Source organism: Microtus oregoni, unplaced genomic scaffold, assembly GCF_018167655.1.
Source record: "Microtus oregoni isolate MIOR12 unplaced genomic scaffold, Mior012 000013F_ref0000133, whole genome shotgun sequence".
In the NCBI taxonomy this organism is placed as follows: Eukaryota; Metazoa; Chordata; class Mammalia; order Rodentia; family Cricetidae; genus Microtus; species Microtus oregoni.
Genome location: NW_024543072.1, coordinates 257806 through 274604, shown reverse-complemented (window position 1 = coordinate 274604; position 16799 = coordinate 257806). Strand labels below are relative to the sequence as shown.

General features: G+C 45.5%; 1 protein-coding gene across 1 annotated transcript; it reads left to right on the top strand.

Moving 5' to 3' along the window:
• The first annotated feature begins 3199 nt into the window (after positions 1-3199).
• Positions 3200-8780, top strand: LOC121455262 (myelin protein P0-like). Its single transcript, XM_041662899.1, is given in 6 exon segments — positions 3200-3266; positions 6049-6215; positions 6492-6705; positions 7255-7390; positions 7536-7596; positions 7707-8780. Coding segments are annotated over 6 exon segments (939 nt in total). The 3' UTR covers positions 8001-8780.
• The last annotated feature ends 8019 nt before the right edge of the window (positions 8781-16799 follow it).

The following is a 16799-nucleotide window of genomic DNA, read 5'->3' as shown; positions in this document are numbered from 1 at the left end:
GCTAGCACTCTCCTGCCTTTTTCCTTTCAGGATTTAAATAGCACAAATTCGCATTTCCCCCTGCATCAAATGAATAATATTATTTCTGTAAGGTTTGACAACTCTCTTTCATATTTTAGGGACTGGAAGGGACCTTAGAGGTTCTCTCGTCCAGTCTTCTATTCAGTGCAAGAATCTATTTTGCAGTGTTTCTTGATCTTCAAGACGGCTGCAGCACAGTTCAGTGCTGGATACATCAAAAAATAAGTTTCATGCTGGGAATAGTGTGCTACCTGCAGTCCCAGCACTTAGAAGGCTAAAATAAGAAGATCGTGAGTTTGAGGACAGCCTCCAGAGATAGGAAAAACAAAACAACAACAACAACAAAAACAAAACCCTGCTTTTAAAAATTTAGTAAACAGGGGGCTGGAGAGATGGCTCAGTGGTTAAGAGCACTGGCTGCTCTTCCAGAGGTCCTGAGTTCAATTCCCAGCAACCACATGGTGGCTCACAACCATCTGTAATGAGATCTGGCAACCTCTTCTGGCGTGCAGACATACATGGAGGCAGAATGTTGTATATATAATAAATAAATAAAATCTTTAAAAAAAATTAGTAGGAGCCGGGCGGTGGTGGCGCACGCCTTTAATCCCAGCACTCGGGAGGCAGAGGCAGGTGGATCTCTGTGAGTTCGAGGCCAGCCTGGTCTACAGAGCTAATTCCAGGACAGGCTCCAAAGCCACAGAGAAACCCTGTCTCGAAAAACCAAAAAAAAAAAAAAAAAAATTAGTAGGGGCTGGAGAGATGGCTCAGTGGTTAAGAGCATTGCCTGCTCTTCCAAAGGTCCTGAGTTCAATTCCCGGCAACCACATGGTGGCTCACAACCACCTGTAATGAGGTCTGGTGCCCTCTTCTGGCCTGCAGACATACACACAGACAGAATATTGTACACATAATAAATAAATATTAAAAAAAATTAGTAAACAGGAGAAACAACAAAAAAAACAGCTTTTAAAAGTAAACAGGTTAATCAGTAAATACAGTCTTCTGATATTGAACTCTAACCCTCTCTAACCCAGGCTTGGTGGCACACAGGCAATCCTAGTACTTCGAAAGTAGAAGTAGAAAGATCAGGAATTCAAGATCATCCTCAACTACAGGTTGAGTTCCAGGTAGTCTGGACTACATAAACCATTATCTCAAAAACAGAAACAGTAAAATGTAATGAATGTCTGTTTAACTCAGCTCTGTTTTTTTTTTCATTTTGTTTTGTTTTAGTATATATAGGTGTTTTACTTGTTTTGTGTGTGCACCACGTGTGTGCTTGGGGCTCCAGGAGGCCAGAAGAGAGAGCCAGATCCCCGGAGCTGGAGTTGCAAACCTGTGAGCTGCCATGTGGGTGCTGTGCTGGGACTCAGTCCCCAGCCTCTGGGACAGCAGTCAGTTTTCTTAACTGCTGAGCCATTTCTCGGTCCCATCACTTGTCTTTTATAATTTTATTGACCGTATATGTATAATTGACTTCTTGCCAGTCTGTGAAAGTGCTATAGGGAACTCAAAGATACACGAATATGCTGACCAGCCCACCTGAAGAGACTTACAGCCTTAGCAAGGTCAGTAAAGAAACAAACATAGAAAATAGTAAAGCTAGGCATGTAGCCAAGCAAGTAGAATGACTGCCTAGTATTCACAGTGCCCCAGTTTTTAGTCCAGCACTGCAGATAACAGCACAGCAGTGCACACCTGTAATCCCAGACTCTGGTCATGTAGACATTCCAAACATCTTGTTTGTTTGCTTGCTTGATGAGATGATCTCTTATAGCCCAGGCTAGGCTTGAACTCCTGAACCTCCTGCTTCTACTTCCTAAGTGCTAGGAAGACAGGCATAAACTGAGGCTGATTTCCCCATCTCTAATTCAATTCTTGAGGAGATCCTTCCAGTGCACTAGAATAAGTCTACCGTCTTGAGACTGTCATTTGAGACCTTCAAGCTTCCTGTTCAGACTTGTTTCCTACTGTACCGTAAGATCCCCACATCAAATCAAACATGGATGTATATAATCTGCTCTAAATATGCCCAGAGCTTCACAAATGTCACACACACACACACACACACACACACACACACACGGGATGGGGGAAGACGACTTATTTTTGCTTCTGCTCTCCGCTGTTCCATCTAGCCACTGTCCCTCCTAGTCCCCTTTTTAAAATGGCACTTCTCCTTCAAGGTCCCTATAGAACATTATCCCCTAGACCTGGCTGCTCCTTTCTCTGAACTTTATATATGAAGTGAAGGTTATTTGAAGAACCTAAGCTTCCTGATGGAGTGAGTGGTTGGTGTTGTGTGGTATTCCCAGCGTTCTGTTCATTGGCTGTTGATGAGTTTGTTGGCTGTTTCTCCCCTCTGCCTCCTCAAACTAGATTTTGAGCTTGCAGGCAGAACCGACTTACCATTTGAATACCAGCATTCTTATACTTTCTAAATGGCCGGCACGCAGGACGACACGTGCCTTTGCTTGTTTAAACTGCCTTACAGCATAAGGTGTTGAAGGGTTTCCTAACAAAAGGGGGAGATTTGGGCTTTTTCTTGGAAGTTTCTAAATTAAAAAAAAAAAAAAAAGCTTCTGTCTAGGTAGAATCTCTTAGGATTCAGAGAGATGGAAAAAGTTGTTCCCAAAGGGCTTTGTCATCTCAAGGAGGCTACAGTGTTGCCGTAGCAATCAGAACAACATGGGACATCCTAATTTGGGAGTTCTCTGAAAGAAATTGGCCTCTAGGTCCTGGGGCTCTCAGGCAAGGAGGCTAAGAAGGAAGCTTTTGCATGGCCTTTTGGATCTAGATTTCTCAGCTTATCTATTCCCCAGAGAAGGGTGTCTGTGTCCCTTTTTCTGTCCCTCTCCCTCACCCCCCCCCAACATTCCAGCCTAGGGTAGGGGGAGGTCAGAATATACAAAGCTCTCTGTGTATGGGGTGGTATGTGTTCTCCCACCCCTCCACCCAGAGTATACAATGTCCCTTCTGCTCCATGCCCCCTGCCACCCTCCCAACCACCTCTCAGTCGCACATGCCAGGCTGCAATTGGTCACTGGCTCAGGACAGCCCCCTCATGCTGGGAATCCAGGGGATTTTAAGCAGGTTCCAGAAAACCCTGCTCAGTTCCTTGTCCCCCACTTTCTTCACCCCACAGACGCTCTGGGCCCTAGCCCCTACCCCAGCTATGGCTCCTGGGGCTCCTTCATCCAGCCCCAGCCCTGTCCTGGCTACCCTGCTCTTCTCTTCTTTGGGTAAGTGAAGCCCCCAAGTCCCGGAACCCTGAGATTCAGGTGTTCTCTCAGCAACTTCTCCAGGTCCCCGCTATGCTCTTCACAGCAAGTGAGAGCAGGAAGGGGGTGCCATGTTAGGTGTGGGGAGGGAAGGGATATATCATTTAAAGGAAGCAGAAAGGGTATTTCTTGAAAAGACACAGTAAAAGAGATCACAGAGAGCTTCCCTGAGCATCCAGGTTGGAAACCAGTCAGATGTCCCCAGATCCACGCTGACAGCCCACCAAGAAGCAAAGAGGGGTATGGCAAAGAACAGGATCAGACGCTGGGTTCTGAACCCCATTCATTCCCAAGTGGTGCAAGAGCTATCCAACCTTAATTTCCCAGAAAAGAAAAGCCAGGCAATAAGAACTAATGAGTGAGCCCACCCTCAGGGGTCTCAACTTCTTAGATTGGGTGTCTGGCTGTGGCCTCTCGTCTATAATGTGAGTGAATCCTAAGATCCTGTCCCACTAAAGCCTTCTTCTTTAAACTGAGCAACCTTTTCCTTTACCTCTGACAGATGTTGAGTGAGCAAGAGAACATTAGAAAGCAAGGTTAACTAAGTGGATTCTTCCAAACTGCCTTGCCTTCCAAAGGCAAGCCAGAGTAAGGGTGGGATGAGCAGCAGGGGAGGGGAACGGTTAGAAAAGCCAAGGTTCTTTCCTTGGTCAAGTTCAACTCTTTGGGTTGTATATCCAAAAATTAGGCTTTTTTGGTTCATACTGGGCTTTCTGTGGTTCCCCAAGATTATGGTGAAGATAGGAAGTTGGGGGAAGCCTTGGTAAAGGAAATGAGGAGCTAGGGAGGCTAAGGGGGTGAAAGCTCTGTCCCACCCATAGAACCACTGAGCAAGTTGAGAAGAGCAAAGATTAATGATGGAGTAGGAGGAATAGGAGTCAGAACCAATGAATAACCCTCTTTATTATATTGGGGATTCCCAAGGAGGCTCTAAGGTAGAATTTCCAGGAGGCAAAGAAAAGATATTGCATGCTGAGGTGGAGGATTCAGGACCAAGAGGGTGAGAGTGGGTGTGGCATGAGCCTCTAGCACTGTTTAGACAATGAGACTTTGTTTGGTTGCCCCCTCCTAAAGAACAGAAAAGTCTACAGTTGTCCCCAGGGCCAGCCCACACATAGTCTCCCTGGAATGACTCTCCTTGTGTGGGTGTGTTATAGGGGTGGCAGCGGGCCAGTGTGACCAAGACGAGGGAAGATGCGTGAACCGCAGAGGTCCACATGCAGAGTCCCCTGAGTGCTGGACTTTGGGTCTTACTCTGTACCAGTTTTTCCCGACAGTGATATGAAGTCCTTTCTTCCCTGGCTCCCCAGTAAAGAGCAAACTAAACGGCAACCAGGGATGCAGCAGGACAATTGTGCCCAGCAAGAGGACTCGTATTCCTAGTTGTCTTCTTCTTCCTCCTCCTCCTTCTGTGTTCTTGCAAGAATGTGAATTTGCTGTACTGTGAAATGCTATAAAACTGCTTAGTATGGGCCAGGCGGTGGTGGCGCAAGCCTTTAATCCCAGCACTCGGGAGGCAGAGGCAGGCGGATCTCTGTGAGTTCGAGACCAGCCTGGTCTACAAGAGCTAGTTCCAGGACAGGCTCCAAAACCACAGAGAAACCCTGTCTCGAAAAACAAAAACAAAAACAACAACAAAAAAAATTGCTCAGTATGGAATGATGTCTATGAGTCATCACAGAAAGCCATCCCAGATACATAAATTCTTAATTCAAAACAAAAAAGTAAATTATAATCCAATATATGGTATATACACTGTATTTTGAAAAGCTCCATAAAACAAATTTAGCCATTTGTTATAAGCACAGATAGATCTTGAGTGTATTGCATTTATATTGGGTTTTATACATAGAGAAAGTATATTTACTAACTAGTAATGGTGGTTCAAAGTGGGTGGAGATATCAGGAAAGAAATTGGTTGTTAGAGTAAGTGTCAAAGGAGACATTATCTTTATTTGTATTGCTTTAACAGCTTATAAGAATGCATGCACGACACGGTGGTGCATGTTTTTAATTCCAACATTCAGGAGACAGCAACAGGTGTATCTCTGTGCATCCCGTTGGTCTACATATTGAGTTCCTGATCAGCCAGGGCTACATAGTAAGACTCTTTGTCTTAAAAAAAAAAAAAAGCTGAGTGGTGGTGATGCACACCTTTAATCCTAGCATTCAAGAAGCAGAGGCAGGCTGATCTCTTTGAGTTTGAAGCTAACCTGGTCTACAGAGTGAATTTCGGGACAGCCAAAGCTACACAGAGAAATCCTATCTTGGAAAAAACAAAAACAAAAACATTGGCACATGACTGTCATTCCAACACTCAGAAGGCTGAGACAGGAGGATAATTACTATGGGCTATAGTAAAGCTGCCTCAGAAGAAAGGAAGAAAAAAAGGAAGAAAGGAGAAAAAAGAGACTAAAAGGGAAAGTGAGAGTTGGCTACCACCCACCTTCTAGAATCCTACAGAAAAGCACTGATCTATCTCCTCCACGCTGAGCCTGCTTAGCTTTTGAGATCAGACAAGATGGGATACATTCAGGGTGGTATGGCAATAGACACGAGGAGCAGTCTTTCTGCTGAGACCGTGGGGCTGATGCAAGCATTTACATTCACCAACCAAATTCGTCCAGATGTGTTTCTTTGGTACGGCCTCACCTGCGTCCCAGCCCTTGATGGCTGGTTGGTCTCACATCCTCTCCATGTCTGACTGTTCCCGTGTGTACATCTCATGTTCTTCTGCTTGCAGTGCTGTCCCCGGCCCTGGCCATTGTGGTTTACACAGACAGGGAAGTCTATGGTGCTGTTGGCTCCCAGGTGACCCTGCACTGCTCCTTCTGGTCCAGTGAATGGGTCTCAGATGACATCTCTTTTACCTGGCGCTACCAGCCTGAAGGAGGCCGAGATGCCATTTCGGTAAGTATGCTAAGCGGGGTAGGGGAGTATCCTGGAGTTAGATAACAGGGTGCTTCAAACAACAGAAAAGTGAACTTGGGCTACAGAGGGAAGCTATTTTATGAGCCATAAACTCAACTGTAGCAAAGTAAGTAAACAGTCTTTGTCACCTTGCCTAGGACCTGTGTGCACTGTCCTTCCTCTCCTGGGACAAGATCTGTTACCCTGAGTCTGGAGCCAAGTTTCAGCAGTTTTCACACTAGGGTTCCCTCACACTATTTCCCTCGTTCCTCGTAGATCTTCCACTATGCCAAAGGACAACCTTACATTGACGAAGTGGGGACCTTCAAAGAGCGCATCCAGTGGGTAGGGGACCCTCGCTGGAAGGACGGCTCCATTGTCATACACAACCTTGACTACAGCGACAACGGCACTTTCACCTGTGATGTCAAAAACCCACCAGACATAGTGGGCAAGACTTCTCAGGTCACGCTCTATGTCTTTGAAAAAGGTATGGGAAGGGACAGGGGACAGGGGTCTGGGAAGCAGTACAAAGAAGGTATCAGGGAGGGCTGATAGACTGGGGGGAGGGCAAACAGATTAACTAATCTGGATGTGGTGGTGTGAGCCTTTAATCCCAGCTCTGGGGAGGCTGACGAGGTGATTGCCTGGGTCGCAGAGTGACCAGGCTGAAATATATAGTAAAACCGGGGTGGGGGGGTGTGAGGAGCCGTGGGGGTAGGCATGGAGGTTCTGACTGGAATCCTAGTACTTCAGAGGCAGAGGCCGATCCATCAGAAATTCAAGGCCGTTGTCAGCTATGTAGCAAGTACCCAAAGACTAGTCAAAGGCCAATCTGGGCCACGTGGGACCCTGCCCAGCCCAAAAAATATAATAAAATAATAGTAAAAAACAAAACTCTGGGAAGGGAGGCAAAAGGCAGTCTTGGCTAGAATTTTCACATTTCCAACCACTGGAAATGGGTGTAGGGCGAAGCAACATAGATACAGGCTTCTGTTACCTACCCCTCCACCCACGTTATTTCTTTGCCCCTTCCTAGTGCCCACTAGGTATGGGGTGGTGTTGGGAGCCGTGATCGGGGGCATCCTCGGGGTGGTGCTGTTGCTGTTGCTGCTTTTCTACCTGATTCGGTACTGCTGGCTGCGCCGGCAGGCGACCCTGCAGAGGAGGCTCAGGTAAGGGGCGGAGCCTGACCCCCACCTTCTATCCAGGATCCCCCAAGACTGCTTCAGAGGTGGGAGGGCGAAAGAAAAGAGGAAGTGCGTTCGCTAGGAGTAGGTTCCAGTGAGACCAATCCTGCTGCAACCCCTCTTTCCACAGTGCCATGGAGAAGGGGAAATTTCACAAGTCTTCTAAGGACTCCTCGAAGCGCGGGCGTCAGGTTAGCGAGACGTGAAACTGGGGAGGAGAACGATGGGAACCCGGGACAGCAGCGAGGGATGGGTGGGGGAGGTCAAGACCTAAGCTGAATGTGTGCAACCCTCCCCGCAGACGCCAGTGCTGTATGCCATGCTGGACCACAGCAGAAGCACCAAAGCTGCCAGTGAGAAGAAGTCTAAAGGGCTGGGGGAGTCTCGCAAGGATAAGAAATAGCGGTTAGCGGGCCGGGCGGGGGGTCGGGGGTCTGCGACGGAGTCCTCCAAAGGCTCTCAGGTGGTGGTCATCGAGATGGAGCTTCGTAAAGATGAACAGAGCTCAGAGCTCCGGCCTGCAGTCAAGTCCCCCAGTAGAACCAGCCTCAAGAACGCCCTCAAGAACATGATGGGCCTGGAATCGGACAAATGATGGTCACGTCCAGGCCCTGTCAGAGCAGGGGGACCTAGGCTCCTCTTTTCCCAGGTCTAGGTACTTTCCTCTTGCTCCTCAGCCCTGCCCTGCCCTTACCTCCCAATGAGATGTAAAGTTTCATTTCAACCTTCCTTTCCAAGTTCTTGTATTCCTCCCTCATCTTTACCCCTAGGCTTTCTCGGAGCCTAGGGACTAACCCTACTCCTCGCCTGCCCCAAGGGCTGCGTGTTTGGTGCCTGTCCCTCAGGCACCGAGAAGAAAGGGACCTTGATAGCCTCTGCCCAACAATAGGCCACTTGGCCTCCCATCCCCCACAACTCCACCCCAGCTGATCCCCCTGGCTCTTTCCTGCTCTCTCTTTTCCTTCCCTCAGAGGCCCAACTCCACACTCTTGTCTTTGGGCTCAAGTCCACATCATCTAGACCAGACTCTCCATCGGGGTTTATTTAGGTTGTCGAGCATTTTTTATTTGTTCACCATATTTTTTTCTGTTTGTTTATCTGAGCCCATGCCCCCATGACTGAGGACCAATGACGTCATGTGGCTTTTGCAGTTCCCCACTCCCTGCTAAGTCTTTATCTCTTCCGGAGAGCCAGCCAGCTCAGGCAGTGGAGCCCCTGATCCTCAGACCTCAGCTACATGATTGATGCCCTCTGACCACACTGGAGCAGAGTTCTGGGACTCAAGATTTGGGGAAGGAGAGAGAGAAAAATGGATCCTCACGGGTCAGGGGTCGTGTAGGGGGCTTTAAGAAATAATGAGACAGCAAACAGCAAAACCACAGGAGGGAAAGGAAGAGGTTGCGCTCCCAGGCGCAGGGGATTGTTAGGATTTTTCTACGTTCTGCACATTTCTTCTACCACCTCCAAATGTCCTTAAATGTTTAATAAACACTGACATTTCCAGACACCGCTGCCTCTATCTTGCATTTTCTAGTCCTCATAAGAATCCCCACCTCTTTCTTCTCTCATTCCCAACCCACATTTCTCTGTGTCCAGCTCTGCTTGTACATGGGTGGAAACGCAATAGAATAGCTTTCTTTCCCGAGACCTGAACTCTAAAACATGCCAGCTGCTCACTGGTTGTGTTCCCCAGGCTGGTTACTTGCCTTTGGTAAGTTTGGTTTGCTCTTCATAAACACACAGGACCATTTTATCCACCCTGTGTGATTCCTAGACCTTTTGTAAGAATCAAGTAAGAGACGGTGGAACCCTCCACAGCTATAAGCTTAGTTGTACATAGTATAACATTCTGGCCTTTGTGGGCAATGGGTGCTCACATGGTGCATAGACACACATGCAGGCGAAACACATGTACAAATAATAAAATAAAATTAAAAATAAATGAGTGTACTTTATAAACTAGCAGAAATTTCATTCACCTTCACAAATATACATAGAACTTTAGGCTAAGCATGACAGTACATACCTATAACCTCAGCACTTGGAAGGTACAGTCAGGAGGATCAGAAGTTCAAGACCAGTTCTGCCTAAATATCAAATTAAAGTTCAAGGCTAGCCTGGGCTACAAGAGACAACAACAACAGCAACTTCATGTTCTTTGTTCTCTATTCTAGAAACACTATTAATAACTGACTAGACAGTTTGTTGATATATCAATACACACACATACACACATATATATATCACTAATATATTAGAATCCTTAGCTGACTGTGGAAACATGTTTGTGACAGCTTCCCCTGGGTCAGGGGGATCCACTGGTTACAAAAGAGAGAAAACAACTATATGTCATTCCCCTTGTAAGCCAAAGACGTAATTGACACTGGCTTTGCCAAACCCAAGAGTGTGTCTATTCACTTGAGGATATGGTTTACATATTTAAATTTTTCATTTCTCATTAGTTTTTAAAGTGAGGGTGTGTGTTCACACACATGTGAGTTCTGCTGCTTGAGGAGTCCGGAAGAGAGTATTAGATTTCCTGGAGCTGGAATGACAAGCCATTGTGAGCTGCCTGATGTGAGTGTTGGGACTTCTCAGCAAGAGCAGTGCACAGCCTGTCTGTGGAACCATCTCTCCAGCTGCTCAAAAGGGTTCTTCGTAAAAGACACCAGCACAATGTCTGAAGGAAAACGGAGATTTTATTTCATGCTATATTAAGAAAATGAAACATAGAGGTAGGAAAGTGTAGTGGTCCACTACTGTGACCTTCAGAAGGCCGGAAGGTGAAAGGATTGCAAGGAGTTCAAGGCGAGCTAGAGCTGTGCAACAAGACCTTATTAAAAAAAAAAAAAACTAAACAAATACACATATGAGTAGCACTAAATGGACTCAGCATAGTGTGTTTATTCATCTTTCTCACACACACATATACACACACATACAGACACACTCACACACACACCATTAATTAAAGAAAAGTTCGTGAATTTGAGGAGTAGGGGAGACAATTATTAAAAAGAAACATTTGTCTAAAGTCTGACAAGTTGGCAGATGCCTGCAATCATCACTTTTGGGATTTTGAGACAGAAGGATGGCCTTGAATTCAAGGCCAGTGTGGGAGTTAGAGGGGGTGGTGGAGGCACGGGATATTTGCTTAAACTCCTTTAAGCAACCCAGGAAATCTAAAAATCACACAGGAAACACTTCAAAATTTTAACCTCTTTATTGGCATAAAATACTGTAATAAATATTATAAACGAAATCCGAAAGTGAATTGGTAGTGACCGAGGAAACACGAGGCATTTTAATAGCGTCCATACTTCCACTCTGTCTACAGTGTGCTTCCCTGTGTAACGAAGCCATTTGAATATGTCTATTCTGGTATATTATCTGCAGTGTGTCCCATTGTCCTATGACTTCCAGAAGGAACTATCTAAGGAGGGAATGAGGATGCTTTTCTTGCGGTCTTGTGATCAGGCTGACTTTCTGCCTCTCTGGAGACTGTGACTCTCTTGCTTTTCCAGATTTGGAGTCTGACCTGTCACTTAACCAGAAGAAAGAGCACCTGTGATACCTAACAATATAAAAAGCAGAACTCCCCACCCTCAAATTCTCAATTTCCAGAAGCATAGACAACAGGGACTATATTTAGAGTGGTTATGACAAACAGGATGACAGCGGGTAATTAAAGTTAGTCCGGTGAGGCCTGATTCCCAAACACCAAACACATGGCAGGGACAAGGAAGCTTCCAGGAACCACTACCTCTGCTAACAAGATCAGAAATCAGGAACACTCAGGAACAAGAAGCTAAGGGCTGGGAAGGAAGGGCAGATCCTAGAATGATATCAGCCAGGGATTCCCGTAAGAGGAAGCCAGTTCCAGGACAGGGTCTAAAACTACAGGGGAAACCCTGTTGCGAAAAACAAAAAAACAAACAAACAAAAAAAAAAGGAAACAAACTAGCTCAACACTGGGCAAGATCAGTACAACTCTTTCCTGCAACACTGTCAAGTCTCTGAATGCAGCTTGAAATACTGCCCAGAGAGAATTCTTGTCTCTTTAACACCCTATTCCCTGTTCCCACTCCTGACCTCACCAGACCTTTATCTGTCCAAGTCTGGGCTTTGGAAACACCCCATGCCCTATTCCCACTCCTGACCTCACCCAGACATTTATCTGTCCAAGTCTGGGCTTTGGGAATGTAATTAAAAGTATATCCCTAGCTTATAAGATCCCCAGGCTCCTTCCATTTTTGTCAGGGCTGCAACCTTAACTCTGTCATCCCCACACAGCCTGAGAAAGCTCCAGAAGAGAAGTCAGTGTTACAGATGTGATAATGTGATACAGTAAGAAATGTAGGGTCAAACAGGCCAAAGAGAAAAATCCATTTCTAACTGACAGATCCTAACTCTCTGGTGTCTGACCTAGTGACTTGTAATTCTTTAGGCAATTAGAGACCAGCTCCTAATGGCTTGTGGAGCCTCACCCCGAGTGGCGTGTGTCAGAGAAGACAAGTGTTGATCTAAGACTGGGATTATGAGCTGCTCTCTGGATTGTATTCAAGTATGACCCTGCACAAATGGCCCAGGAGGCAAAGCTGAGGGGCTTCAAACTGCTGCTAAAGGATCCTGCTGCATCCTGGATCTCTCTCTCTCTCTCTCTCTGTTTTTTTTTTTTTTAAAAAAAGTGTGTGTGTGTGTGTGTGTGTGTGTGTGTGTGAGAGAGAGAGAGAGAGAGAGAGAGAGAGAGAGAGAGAAAGAGAAAGAGAAAGAGAGAGAGAGAACAGAGGCCATAAGAGTTTGTCAGATTCTCTGGAGTTGGACGTTACAGGCAGTTGTGAACTGCCTCCTGTAGAAGGTAGGAACCAAGCTTGGGTCCTCTGCTAGAGCAGCAAGTGCTCTTAACTGCAGAGCCATCTCTCCGGCTCCACCTACTGTACTTCTAAGCCCAAAGTGTCTATTCTTCATGAAATTTTTATATTAATTCTAGTCTAGTAAATTCCTTCCCCCCACAAGCCTTGGACTAGTTCCTACTAAACACAAATGGTTTTCACCCTTAGGTCTTGGCACAGGAATCCTAGAACCCCCGGAATTTACTGTGTGCTAAGGGTGAGGGGAACAGCTTTCAATATTCCTAAACCCTTTAACCCCTGCTCAGGCTGACTTCAAATTTCCCAGGTTATTCTCCAAATCAAAGCAATCCAGCCTCCTGAGTGCTGAGATTACAGGCCTGCAACACCTCAGCTAGCTCAAAAGCACAATTCAGCAACACCAGAGCTGATGTTAGTTATGACTCCAAGATGACTCCTGGAAGCTGGCAAGGTCAACTGCGTGAGAAGCCAACTTTGTGATGTGAGGATGAGAGCTTTTAGCCCAACCCTGATCTCTAGGAAGGGGAAAGGGAGTGGAAATTGATTTAACCACCAACATCAGGTGACTTAATCGTGATTATGTAATGATGATTCTATTAAAAACTCTAAAACTGGGGTTCAAAGTTCAGAGAGCTTTCAGATTGGTATATCAGTGGCCAGGAACATGCCCAAAGGCGGCACGTGAGATTCTGTTCACCTCATTCCTTGCTCTGTTTATTTCTTCCAGGTTCATAGCTGTTCCCTAGGAGATAGGTAGGGGAGTTTTTCCGTGTTTCTCACCTCTCACTAAGTCACTACTTAGCTCAGGCTACCCCTGAACTCCCCATCCTCTCTTGACTCAGAACCCCAAGTGCTGGGATTGCAAGTGTCCCTCACCGTGGTGGGTTCTGGGTTATCTCCTTTATGATAAAGTTTCAGTAATAAGTAAGGAACTTTCCTGAGCCAGTCCAGCAAATTTCTGAGCAGGAGGAAGTAGTCTGACTGGCAGCTGATTAGCTAGAAGTGCAAGCCACAAGTGGCCTTAATTCTGGATACCTGGTGTCATAACTACAGGATAAGATGTCTGGAGCTGGAGAAGGGCTTTATGTGAGAGGAAGTCACACATGTGCTGTCAGAAGTAATGTGCATACGTTTCTTTTTTTTTTTTTAACTTTTTTGGGGCATGGAGATTGAGACAAGGTCTCATGTAGCCCAGGATAGCATTGAACTAAGTATGTTGCCAAGGATGACCTTGAATTCCTGATATTCCTGCTTCCACCTCCCAGTGCTGAAATTACAGGCACAGCCAACCATGCTCTGTGTCTTTTTTTCCCCTTCTGTTTATCTTTTCTGTTAAGATCTCCAGTTTTTGTTCCACAAGACAAAATACGCGAGAAAAAAAAAAAGTCTCTCTGTGATTAGCATTCAAAGATCATTTCTTTGACAGAGTTTTAGAGCTCCAAGGAGAGCCCATCAAAAGTCCTGGACCTCAAGAGAGTGTTCCAGGCAGGCAGAGAGAAGCAACTCAGCTTAAGCCATGAGGAACGGCAGGTGGAAGAGAAGCAGCCCTTAGAGTGTTCATTGAGAAACACCGCTAATTTAACTGAAGATGCCAAGTCTCTGTTTTGGGTCAGAATTATCTTTCTGAAATCAAAGGGGTTGGGGCTGCATCAATAGGCTCCACATTAGTGTGGCAAAATGATTCAGCAGATACCCTCCAACTGCAGGTCTACAGAGACAGGCTGACAACAGAGAAATCACCATTGCCTAGCACCAGCCACACAGGCAGGACCAGGAACTTCTGCCTGGCCTCAGTGTCATAGAGGCAGATGAAGGTAGAAGGCAGTCAGTTCTCCTCTCATCCATGGACCAAAGGACAGGGAGTATTTTAAAAGGGTTATTGTTGCTGTTGTTGTTGTTCTTACTATTTAGTGTGTATGTATGTATCTGTGTGTGAATGTGTATGTGCATGTGTACTTGAGTGGTCACAGAAACTAGAAGAGGGGCTGGAGAGATGGCTCAGTGGTTAAGGGCACTGACTGCTCTTCCAGAGGTCCTGAGTTCAATTCCCGGCAACCACATGGTGGCTCACAACCATCTGTAATAAGATCTGGCGCCCTCCTCTGGCGTGTGGGCATATATGGAGGCAGAATGTTGTATACATAATAAATAAATAAATCTTAAAAAAAAAAAAAGAAACTAGAAGAGAGCATTGAATCCCTTGGGACTGGAGTTACATCTGACCTGGGTCCTCTGGAAGACCATTTTTACAGCTGAGCCGTTTCTCTAGCCCTGGGAGTACTTATTTTACATCCCAGCTGTAGCAATGGGGTCCTTTTTTTATTTGCCTACGAGGCTGAGATTTAAGACTACCGTGATCACAGAGAAACCCTGTCTTAAAAAAACAAAAATAAAAAATAAAATAAAATTAAATTAAAAAAAAAAAGACTACCGTGATTACTCTATGGCACTCATATCAGATTCCAAACATAACAATGAAACTTCCTTCTTTTCTCTGGCATCCGGAAGAAGTACTTCCTTTTGCAGAGGGCCTTCCTATTACTTAGTATTCAATTCTATTAATATTCCATAGCCATGGGCTCGCTAGGAGTGAAAATACTCTGGAATACAGGCTGACTTCCAGAGATACCATCACTTGTTTCTTACACTTGGCTACTGCGTGGTTTTGATTCCTATATTCCTGGACCAAAAAAGAAGGAAATTATGTTGTGGAACATTACTTTAACTATGTGTTACATTTGTTTCTGTTGCAGAATACTACTTTAAATGTGTAAAGGTGTGTTACCTTTGTTTCTGTTGCATTAGTTTAGCTACATAAAGATATGTTACATTTGTTTCACCTTGCCTGCCTAAGGCACCTGATTGGTCCAATAAAAAGCTGAACAGCTGATAGCTAGGCTGTAGAGGGACAGGCAGGGCTGGCAGGCAGAGAGAGTAAGTGGGAGGATGAGTCTAGGCTTGAGAGAAAAGAGAACAGAGAGAAAGAGATGGAGATGACCAGGGCTAGCCAGCCAGCAACCACTGGCCAGTCAGACACTGAAGAAGCAGGAAAAATAAGAGATACAGAATGAAAGAAAAGTAAAAAAAAAAAAAAAACTCTGAGGCAAAAATAGATTAAGACACACAGTTTAAAATAAGTTATAAGAGCTAGTGGGACAAGCGTAAGATAAGGTTGAGAATTTATAATTGATAGTAAGTCTCCATGTCATGATTTGGGAGCAAGTGGGTGGCCCAAAAGAAGGCCTGCTACAGAGTTACACATGGTGGTTTTTGTACACTCCTATAATCTCAACCCTCAAAAGAGGATCTTAAGTTTTAGGATAGCACCAGCTGTGTGGTAACACCCTGTCTTTAAAAAAAAAGGGGGGGGGAGCCAGAGAGATGGGCAGTAGAACAATAAAATTCACAGAGGCCAGGAATAGAGGGTGGGAGTTGTTTAAAAGATAAAATTTGGGGACTGGAGAGATGCTGCTGCTCTTGCAGAGAACCCAAGTTCAGTTCCCAGCACCCACATGGCAGCTCATAACCACCTGTAACTCCAGTTCCAAGGAAATCCGGGGCTGCCTTCTAGCCTCTGTTGACACCAGGCAAGCACATGGTGCTCATGTATACATGCAGGAAAACGCTCACATACATAAAAAAATGAACTCAAGGTGGAGTGATGGTTTAGCCGGTAAGAGCACTGGCCGTTCCTCCAGAGAACCTCGGTTTGGTTTTCAGCAGCTACTTGGTGGCTGACAATCATCTATCTATATTCCCAATTCCAGGGGATCTGATGCACTCCTCTGGCCTCCATGGACACCAGGCTCACAAAAGGTACACAGACATATATGCAAGCAAAACGCCGATATACGTAAAACAACTAACTCAAAACTCCCAACTCATAGTATGTATAAAGTAAAAACAAATAAAAAAATGGTAAAATTTATGTTTTACAAAGTTTACCAAAATAAAAACCATTAGCTGGGCATAAAGGCTGTAATCCAAGCCACTTGGGAGGCTAACGCAGTAGGGTTGTGAGTTCAAAGACATCCCGGGCTACATAACAAGTGCTAGGTTAGCCAGGACTACAAAGAGAAACCATTTTGTTTTGTCGTGTTTTTCTGGAGACAGGGTTTCTCTGTGTAGCCCTGGCTGTCCTGGAACTTGTTCTGTAGACCAGGCCGGCCTCAGACTCAAGAGGTCATCGTGCCTCTGCCACCTGAGTGCTGAGATTAAAAACATGTGCCACCACGCCTGGTTATTGCAGTGACACTGTTTTAATCGCCACTCCCTGCAAAAAAAGTAAAGAGAAGCATGACAGGTATAAATGATTTTTTGCACAATCTTCAGTCATGTTAACGTGTAGAGCCCATTGCTCAGCAATGCTACCTCAGTTCAAAATCATTTCTGCTTGATTGCTGGTTAAAACCCTCAGTGCAAGAGTGATACTCTTTTAGTGTCCAGAGCCATTGTCTCCGCCTCTTAATTTTATAAACGCTAGGAGGGGAGGGGACGATCTGGGATGAAGACCAAGCAGGAGG